This window comes from Serinus canaria, chromosome 20 (assembly GCF_022539315.1).
Source record: "Serinus canaria isolate serCan28SL12 chromosome 20, serCan2020, whole genome shotgun sequence".
NCBI lineage: Eukaryota > Metazoa > Chordata > Aves > Passeriformes > Fringillidae > Serinus > Serinus canaria.
Window position 1 is genome coordinate 6,718,924 of NC_066333.1, and position 9,375 is coordinate 6,728,298.

Consider the following 9,375-nt stretch of genomic DNA (forward strand, 5'->3'; position numbering starts at 1 on the left):
TCCGGCCCCGGCACGGCTGCTTTCGGTTTCCTTTCCCGGCACTGCGGGGCGGAGGCAGCCGCGGCTCTGCCCACCCGCCCGGGCCCGGCCCCCGGCCCGGCCCAGCGCAGGCGTGTCCCGCGCCGTTCCGGCTCGCAGCCATGGCCACGCTGGAGAGCCTGGGCCTGGTGGGCACCATCGCCGAGGGGGACGTGGTGCCCGTGGACTCTGAATCCGGCGACTCCGAGGATGAGGAGGTGGGGCCGGGCGGGCGGGGAGGCGCGGGCCGGGCCGGTGCGGCGGGGCCCGGCCGCGGTCCTTGCTCACGGCTGTTTCCGCAGGAGCTGCCCCGGGCGCCGGGCCCCAGGCGGCGGGGACCCTCCCGCGGCGACTTCAGCGCCGACTTCGTGTTCGGGGAGGCGGAGGCCGGCGGGGAGGATGCCTGGACGGCGGCGCTGCGGCAGCTCCGCGGCAAGGTGAGGCCTGAGGCCGGGATGGAGCTGCGGTGCCACAGGCCACAGCGCCCACTGCTCCCCTGGGCTCCTCTTACAGCTCTTCTGTTGTGATTTTGTGCCTAGAAAGCAGCTACGACGCTGGATGAGAAGATTGAGAAAGTGAGACAAAAAAGGAAGCTCCAGGTCAGGGTCTTTCTTTTTGCTGAAAAGATTGGTATGTGTTTGGCCATTCCCTGAGCCGCGGTGTTCTGGCTGCAGCTCATCGCTTCGGGTCGGTTTGCTGCCACATGTGATGTGCTGCTGAACGGGTGAGGTTGCAGAATTATTAATGATTAAAGTTATGCGAAATCGTGGATTTGTGAATGGGCTCATAATAACAAACACAGACTCACAAGGGATTGAAGTTTCTTTTTCATCCTTTCTTTTTAAAAAATTTTCGTAATTTTGTTTTTTAGGAAAGGGAAGCTAAACAAGCCAAAGTGAAAGATGAGGATGCAGAGGTTGAAGATGATCAAACCAAAAAGGAGCGTGAGGATTGCTGTAGGGATGAAGAAGATGTGGAGTCTGAGTATTCACTGGATGATGAAAGTATCTTCACAAAAGCAGGTATCAGCACTGAGATGGCCAAGAATCTGACACAGAGTTGGCTCACTGGAGAAAAGCCTGAAGTGAAGCAAGTGGGCAAGGAGCACCTTTTATATTTTGTTTGCTTTCTGCAACATTCCTTCTGATTTTAATCAAGTTTATTTTGAACGGTAGCCATAATTGAACTCATCCCTGAACAAGGGTGTTTACTGGGCAGTTTTACTCCATTACATGCCTCTATTTGTTTCTGAGGCTTCTCCCGCAATATCTGAATTGAGAGCAAAAAATATGAGGTTACAGGGTGAAGATAGTTTATCTTGTTCTGGGTTTAGCTGTGCTTCCTAGTTCTTGTCACATTTCTCTTTCTCTGCAGATAAGGTCAAAGTGAAGGAAAAGAAGAGATCAAAAAAGGGAGAAGTGGTAAGTGTTAAGAACTAGTCGAAATCCTCCAGTATTTCCTATTGAGGAATTTGCTTTGGTTAACAAACCGTAGCTCAGAAATCACCCTTTGATAACATGTTGTGTTGCTGCATGTGTTGTTCCAGTTTTGTTGTTTTTCCTGTTTCTAGGAAGCAGAGAGCTTTTTTGAAGATGCCTCTCAGTATGATGATAACTTGTCGTTCCAGGACATGAATCTTTCACGACCTTTGCTGAAGGTATTCACCTAGCTGATTTATTACATATTACTCTGAAGAATGTTATACAGCCTCCCTGCCACCAGTTAGAACTGTCAAATTTCTCATTGCTTTGCCACCTCTCTGACAAGGAAATCATTTGGGAGCTAGTGTGAGAGTCCTTTAGAAGCTGTTATTATACATTAACAGAAACTGTTCTTTGATTGTGTCAATCAAAGATTGAATGTGTTAACACCATCTTGAGCAAGACTTGTCACAGCGTGGTTGAAGGTCATCTTGTCCAACCCCTGCTCAAGAAGGGCCACATAGAATTCCTGCCTAGGAATGTGTTCAGATGGCTTTGAATATCTCCAGGGCTGGAGACTGCAATTTTGTGGGCCCCTTGTCCTGCTGCTTGGTCACCCTTGAGGTGAAAAAGTGGTTCTTGGTGTTTAGAGGGAACTAAACACATACATCACCATGTTTCAGTTTGTGCCCATTGCATCTGTCTCTGGGCACCACTGAACAGAGCCTGGCTCCATGCGCTTTCCACCCTCCCATCAGATATTTATTGACATTGACAGATTTCCCCCTGAGCTTTCTCCAGGCTCAGCAGTCCCAGCTCTGTCAGCCTTTCCCCAGATGTGAGGGGCTCCCAGGCCCTTCATAATCTCCATAGCCTGTTGCTTGTCTCTCTGCAGTATGTCTGTGTATCTTGTAGTGATGAGCCCAGCTCTGGGCGCAGCACTCCAGGTGTGGTCATATCAGAGACAGAGTTTAATTGCTGTCCCTCCTTTCTAGGCAATCACAGCTCTTGGCTTCAAGCAACCAACCCCAATTCAGAAGGCTTGTATCCCAGTGGGTCTTCTGGGAAAGGATATTTGTGCTTGTGCTGCCACTGGGACAGGTAGGGATTGAGCAGGGCACTAGAAACAGAGAAACAGCTATTCACAGTAATTGGTAACCCTTCTTAAATTTTTTGTTTTTTCAGGTAAAACAGCTGCCTTCATCTTGCCTGTCCTTGAGCGCCTGATTTACAAACCTCGTCAGGCTCCAATAACACGTGTACTGGTTCTGGTGCCAACACGAGAGCTGGGTATTCAGGTGCACTCTGTCACAAAACAGCTGGCACAGTTCAGCAGTGTCACAACTTGCCTGGCAGTAGGTGAGTGTTCAGTCATTTATGTGAACTGTACAGCTCATTGTAAACCACTATACAGAACTGGGAATTCTGTGTGTAAAACTGGAGGCTGTGTGGTTATGCTTCTAGTAGATACATGGAGGTTTAAAAGCTTTCTTTCCAAGGTTGTGTTGTACTTGTTTACCTATTTCTGAGAAAGAAAATATGGAGTCATTTCTGTTTTTGAATGTGGTTTTATCTGAGGTGCTTCCCATTCCTCAGGCAGGTTGCATCCCTGTGTTCTGCTGCAGTGTGCTGCAGGGGTCAGCAATCTGTTTTCCCTCTCTTTCAGGTGGCCTGGATGTGAAGACTCAGGAAGCTGCTCTGCGCTCAGGGCCAGACATTCTTATTGCCACTCCTGGGCGTCTGATTGATCATCTCCACAACTGCCCTTCTTTCCACCTGAGCAGTGTTGAGGTGCTGATTTTGGATGAAGCAGACAGGTAGAGTAAGCAGGACAGCAGTGAAAATCATGGCAGTTTTCTGCTTTCCTTTCTCCAGGCTATCAGGCTGTCCTTGTTGTCTTGGCTTATGTAATGTTTCTTGGCCAGGCTCAAATGAAGCTGCCTTACTTTGCTCTTTTTCTCCTGTGTAGGATGCTGGATGAATACTTTGAGGAACAGATGAAGGAAATTATCAGGTTGTGTTCCCACCATCGTCAGACAATGCTTTTCTCTGCCACAATGACTGAGGAGGTAAGACAAGCTGCTGAGAAACATACCCAAGCAGGAAATTGAATGGGAATTTGTCAGGTCTTTTACTAGAAATCATGTGGACTTTTTTTTCTTAACCTGTTTTTGTAGGTGAAAGATTTGGCTTCTGTTTCCCTGAAAAACCCCGTCCGGATTTTTGTGAACAGCAACACAGATGTTGCACCTTTCCTGCGGCAGGAATTTATCCGCATCAGACCCAACCGGGAGGGGGACCGGGAGGCCATTGTTACAGGTTAGTGATGAGCCAAGGCAGGCTGGAATCAGTGAGTGACTGTGGAGCAGCCTTCTGAGAGGACTTTCTTTTAGCTCTGCTGACACGAACCTTCCAGGATCACGTGATGCTTTTCACCCAGACCAAGAAGCAAGCTCACCGCATGCACATCCTGCTGGGACTGATGGGCCTGCGGGTTGGGGAGCTTCATGGGAACCTCTCTCAGACACAGCGTCTGGAATCACTCAGGTATTAGCAGGCTTAGTTAGCAAGCCTAAGCTAAAAAGAAGTTCCAAGTTGGAAGTTTTAGGGTGGAAGTGGATGGCTACATTCATTGCTAATGCATTTGCTTTTCTGCTCAGACGCTTTAAGGATGAGCAGATCGATATCCTGGTAGCTACAGATGTGGCTGCACGTGGACTTGATATTGAAGGTGTTAAAACAGTGAGTGTTTGAAATGCTGAGCTTTTTATTTTTAATGAGGCATTTCATGTTGATTCCCTACTAACATTGTTTCTGTCACAGGTGATCAATTTCACCATGCCTAACACCATCAAACACTATGTGCACCGAGTGGGTCGGACAGCCAGGGCAGGCAAGGCTGGTCGTTCAGTTTCACTGGTGGGTGAGGAAGAGCGTAAGATGCTGAAGGAGATTGTCAAGACTGCTAAAACACAAGTGAAAGCCAGAATCCTCCCCCAAGGTATGTGGTACTTTTACTGAGGTACAAAGCTGCAGAGAGTACACAGGGAGTATCGTGGTACACAGGAACACTAAAGGAGGTGCTGAAAAACAAGATGGACTTCACATGAGCTGCCTCTGGTGTTCATATGGTATTGTTTTTAGATGTCATATTGAAATTTCGGGAGAAGATTGAGAATCTAGAGAAAGATATCTATGCAGTTCTCTGCTTGGAGCGTGAGGAACGTGAGATGCAGCAGTCAGAGGCCCAGGTAAGCAATTTTTTTAGTATCTGGTGCCCATTATGAGGTTACCCTAAGTGTACTTAACCTGCCTGTTTTAGAAAGGGAAAAGAGGAGTAATTTTTACCTACGATGAGCTCACATCTTGCCTGAATTATCACAGATCAACAAGGCAAAGAAGCAGCTGGAGACAGGAAAAAAAGAGACTGGAAGTGAGAGTTTGGAGCGGAGCTGGTTCCAGACCCGTGAGGAGAGGAAGAAAGAGAAATGTGAGTCATGACACTGTGGCCTTGTTAAATTCTATAGCCACAGCTGGACTTGGCTCTGTGCTATAAAAGGTTCTTTAAAAGGTGCTTTAAAAGGGTCTATTCTGCTTTTCTTTCTCTTTCCAGTGGCTAAAGCCCTGCAGGAATTTGACCTAGCATTACGAGGGAAAAAGAAAAGGAAGAAATTTGTACAGGACACACAGAAAAAAGGCCAAATGACAGTGAGTTCCAAATGACAGTGAGTTTATTTGTTGACAGGTGGGAATCTGACCAGACTATCAGTTTTCCCTTAGCAAAGCTTCACATCACCAAAACTTGTGTTTTAACACCTTTCAGCCAGAGGAAAGATCACAGTTTGAGATCTTGAAATCTCAAATGTATGCTGAGCGGCTGGCTAAGAGGAATCGCCGAGCAAAGAGAGCCAGAGCCTTGCCAGAAGAGGAACCAGCAGCAGCACCAGCAGGTAGAAACTTTTGTTTTACAGCTAACTTCCTCTATGTCACTTACTTTGCTAGAAATAGGTAAATTAATCTAGTTTTTTCAGAGAGCACTGTTCTTTAAAGGAATGGCCACAAGTGCTGGCCCAGGGTCCATGTTTGCAGTCATTTGCCTCATGCTTAGGCTAATTGTTGTGTTCAAGAGTACTGTGACGATGCTGTGGCCTTCTGTTTACAACCAGTGTTCTTATTATTTATTAGGTCCCAAGAAGAAGAAAAAGTTGTCTGTGTTTGATGAAGAGCTGACCAACACGAGCAGGAAGGCTCTGAAGCAGTACCGTGCCGGGTAAGGTCTTAGCATGTCTACATTAGTGCAGACTGCAGTAAGGAGAATTTGTTTGCATCTCTGCACTTCCTCAGGGATATTTTGATATTGGGGGAAGAGGTTCTGAAGTTGGGGCAGGGTTCTTTTGAGAAGTACCTGTCCTGCTGATAGAATTCTGTGACATGGCTGACCTCTCTTCCCTCCCCTCTCTCTCAAAAGCCCATCCTTTGAAGATCGAAAACGCTTGGGTATTGCCCAGCGCAGGAAAGGAGGGAACTTCAAATCCAAGTCCAGGTATACTTCCCTTTACTTTCTTGTTCAAGTTTTGGGGCTTTTTCCTTGCTTTCTTCTTCTTCTTGTAATTGTTTAAAGGCCCTTGCTAAAAGGTGTGTTGGTTCTGCAGTACCCTCTTACTGCAGGTCTGATGCTGGGGGTAATCAAGGATAGGGCCTTTAGTAACACATTCCTAGGCTTCTATTTGGGAGACCATTTTGCCTAGAAAATGCACAGTGCTGCTCCTCATCTGTCATTGACAGTTGGGCTGATGGAGTAATAACATTTCTATTATCTTCTCTTGCAGGTATAAGAGAAAGTAAAGTAAGAACTGTTACAAAATTCAGACACACTGTACAGCCCCTCAATTTTGTAGTACTGCAAGGAGACAACCTCAGTAAAATTGAAGTTTTTCTTCAAGTTGTGAAATAGTTCTGGGATGGTTGTCAATTACCTGGTTGAAGACTCTGAAATCATCTGTAGCAACCTATGAAATAAAGGATTATTTTTCTTGTAAGATGTTGGCTCTGTTTTATGGATGGCTAGAACTGGGAGGTGGAATGTGTTACATCTTTCTAGTTCATGTACGTAATGATTTCAAGGCAAAAACTGAACAAAGTTTTGCTCATATACTCCTGTGATCTCAAAAAACTAAGAGCTGAAAAAAATTCTTGTGGTTTAGAACCCATTTCTATCATAAGAAGAAAAGTTTTTCAAACCACCTGTCACAAAGATGGTTTCTTTCATTTTTTATCCTCTCCACTCACCCAATCTGTTCTTTCTCCATCAGCCTTGTTAAACTTCATTGCTATGCTTTAATTTCTATAAGGAACACAAAACAACTGGTAATTTCTGTCTATACAAATTAAGTTTTTTTTTCTTCAGGTTTGCTCTTCTGGGATGACCAATGTGGAGCAGTAAAAAGTAATGGCTGCACTCCTCACACAAACAGACCAGCACAACAGAGACTCCTAGTACTAGGTTTTCCAGCTTTATTAAAAAGGGCAAACATTACCAGCAGTAGATATAAAATATACATAGCAAACGTCTGACAGGTGGCACTACTCAGTGTATCCCCTTCCTTGGTCTTCTCCCAGTTCAGAGGTACATTACAGAACTCTCACGGCCTTGGGGGGCGCATGCCAGGTGGAGGGGGTCCTGGGAATAAAGGAAAGAGTTGAAGAGAAAAGAAGCAGCAACACTAAACCAAAAAGATATTTCCCCCATGCTCAAAGTAGCCATAAGACCCCTTTTTGGCACCAAAGCACTTTGCCAAGTAGCAGAGCTAGGGAGACACTGGAATGCATCACCCTTCAAACATTTTATTACAGCTTCTCATGGCAGCTGGGATAGCCTCTGCTCACCTCTCATTCCTGGGGGTGGTGGTCTCATGCCTGGAGGGGGCATTCCCATGGGAGCCCCTCGGCCAGGTGGCATTCCCATGGGGGGGCCCATTGGTGGTCTCATGCCTGGAGGAGGTCCCATCATTCCTTAAGCCAGAGAAAAAACAAGCATGTAAATCCAGCTGAATATTCAAGGCACTAGCTGGGTACCAGGGTATCTCCCACAATACCAGATTTTCATCAGAAAAATGTTATTACCAATTCTGCACCAAAACATGAGCTCTACAGAGTAATTCCTACCTGGAGGAGGGGCTCCTCTGCTCATGGGTGGGGGAGGACCCCCACGCCCTGGTGTGTACTGAGTTGGGGCTCCTGCTATGCTGGCAGTGGCTGCTGCAGCAGCAGCTGCAACTGTTCCACGACCCTGGGGTGTCATCACCTGTAGATGAATCAAATAGACTCAGAAAAAATTGCACCTGCTTTATCATAACTAAAAAGTAACACTGAAATTCCCCCTCAGAAATTACACTCATCTTCTTTCTCTTAACTGACTAAATAACAGTACAACCTGTAACACAATTCAATGGATACCACTTGAATTATGTGTGAAAAGCTGCACTTTTCAACCCTCTTCTTCTGTCATACAGGACAATACCCAGGCAGATCTCATACCAAAAACACCTCGCTAGGCTCAAACTCTGTGGTAACAAACTAAGATTACAGTTCTTCCACTACACCAATTTCTTGCATCACACTGGTACCAAAAAATAAAAGCCACATGGGTCATAGTATCTCACCTGTTGGGATGGTCCTCCCACTCCTCTGACAGGGCCAGCTAATCCTGCTGGAGCTTGTGGCATGGGAGTACCAGCTGGAACTCCCCTCCCTGCTGCTCTCCCAACACCAGGTCCTCCAGCAGCTCCAGCGAGGGGTACCCGGGCAATTCCAGTCTGAAAACACAGCCCCCAAAGAGAAAGATTTATCAGAAGTCCTCAGAACCTACAGCCTTCCTTTGTCCAATGAAATGTCCCAGCCCACAAAGGAATTACAGCTTCCTTCTGTGAAGTTTGTTGGACCTAGCCACAAGAGCATCTGTAAATCTACAACAATACAATAGTAGTGTTCCCCTGCAAAAAAGCAAATTAATCAGATTTCCCTTCTTTTTTCTTGAGCTCTCTGCTCATTCTTACATCTTTTGGAGGTGGTCCTTCAACCGTCATGGACACCAGGTTTTCCCCTCGCAGCAACACAAGACCAAGGACTCGTTTCTCTTCTCGCTCTGGCTGTTTTGAATTTTTAGGTCTGGGGAGAAAAAAAAATGAATGAATGAATGCTGCTCTTTGAGCTTGCAACAGAATTTATGACTAGGCTGCTTCTCCAGAGATGAGCATATTTTTATATGCTTCAAACTAAATCCAAACTGCTAAAATGGCATCACATATGTTGGTTATTTGGTAAGAACTGATACAAAGGGTCCCATAACCTTTGGCAGTTTGGGGACTTGACAAAAGAGACTAAACGCATGAGTGTTTTTGCAGGAGCCGGCAGCACACTCTGCCCCACCGCTGTCCCGGCTCTCGCCCCGAGGCCCCCGCGCTGGGGAGCGGGCTAGGGGCACCCCCACCGCTCACTTGATCTTGCGGAACTCGTCGCAGTCGCAGAGGATGAGGTTCATGTGCTTATCGAAGGCCTTGAACGTGCCGATGAAGACGCGGCCATCCTGCAGGATGCACCGCATGCGGTAGTCGATGTGCTGCAGCATCTTGCTGCTCTTCCCCACCGTCTGCAAGAGAGCGCCGCGTTACCCGCGGCCCGGCCCAGAGGGGAAGCGGAGCGGAGCGGAGCTCGCTGCACCGCTGCACCCGCGGCCTCCCGCCCCGCGGGCCCGCCCGGCTCACCATGGTTGCGGCTTTCCGTGCTCCCCCCGCCGCCGCCGCTGCTGCCGCTCCCGCCGCGCTCCCTCGCTCCCCGCACCCCGCCCGCCCCGGCGGAAGCTCCGACGCGCGGCGGCCGCGACTTCCGCCCGCGCTGCGCGGGCCCCGCCCGTTCCGGCGCGCCGCGGCCGCGCTTC

General features: G+C 47.8%; 2 protein-coding genes across 3 annotated transcripts; one reads left to right on the forward strand and one right to left on the reverse strand.

Moving 5' to 3' along the window:
- The first annotated feature begins 5 nt into the window (after positions 1-5).
- On the forward strand, positions 6-6,478 carry DDX27 (DEAD-box helicase 27). 2 transcript variants are annotated; one of them, XM_009093210.4, is made up of 21 exons: positions 6-236; positions 321-455; positions 558-617; positions 890-1,040; positions 1,393-1,439; positions 1,589-1,675; positions 2,435-2,540; positions 2,625-2,798; positions 3,106-3,256; positions 3,409-3,508; positions 3,617-3,758; positions 3,833-3,986; positions 4,100-4,181; positions 4,263-4,440; positions 4,584-4,690; positions 4,824-4,929; positions 5,053-5,147; positions 5,263-5,389; positions 5,625-5,709; positions 5,908-5,982; positions 6,269-6,478. In XM_009093210.4, exons 1-21 carry the CDS (start codon positions 141-143, stop codon positions 6,282-6,284), a joined length of 2,274 nt encoding a protein of 757 aa, XP_009091458.1. In that variant the 5' UTR covers positions 6-140; the 3' UTR covers positions 6,285-6,478. The 2 variants fall into 2 exon arrangements, with proteins under 2 accessions (XP_009091458.1, XP_018772782.1); XM_018917237.3 differs by lacking the exons at positions 5,625-5,709; positions 5,908-5,982; positions 6,269-6,478 and having other exon boundaries at positions 5,053-5,164; positions 5,263-5,391.
- A 452-nt stretch (positions 6,479-6,930) lies between these two features.
- Positions 6,931-9,359, reverse strand: SNRPB (small nuclear ribonucleoprotein polypeptides B and B1). Its single transcript, XM_050982181.1, has 7 exons — positions 9,203-9,359; positions 8,936-9,087; positions 8,495-8,606; positions 8,102-8,254; positions 7,605-7,743; positions 7,326-7,451; positions 6,931-7,119 (listed from the first exon to the last, which is right to left on the reverse strand). The coding sequence occupies exons 1-7, from the start codon at positions 9,203-9,205 to the stop codon at positions 7,082-7,084; spliced, it is 723 nt and encodes a 240-aa protein (XP_050838138.1). The 5' UTR covers positions 9,206-9,359; the 3' UTR covers positions 6,931-7,081.
- Between the last annotated feature and the right edge of the window lie 16 nt (positions 9,360-9,375).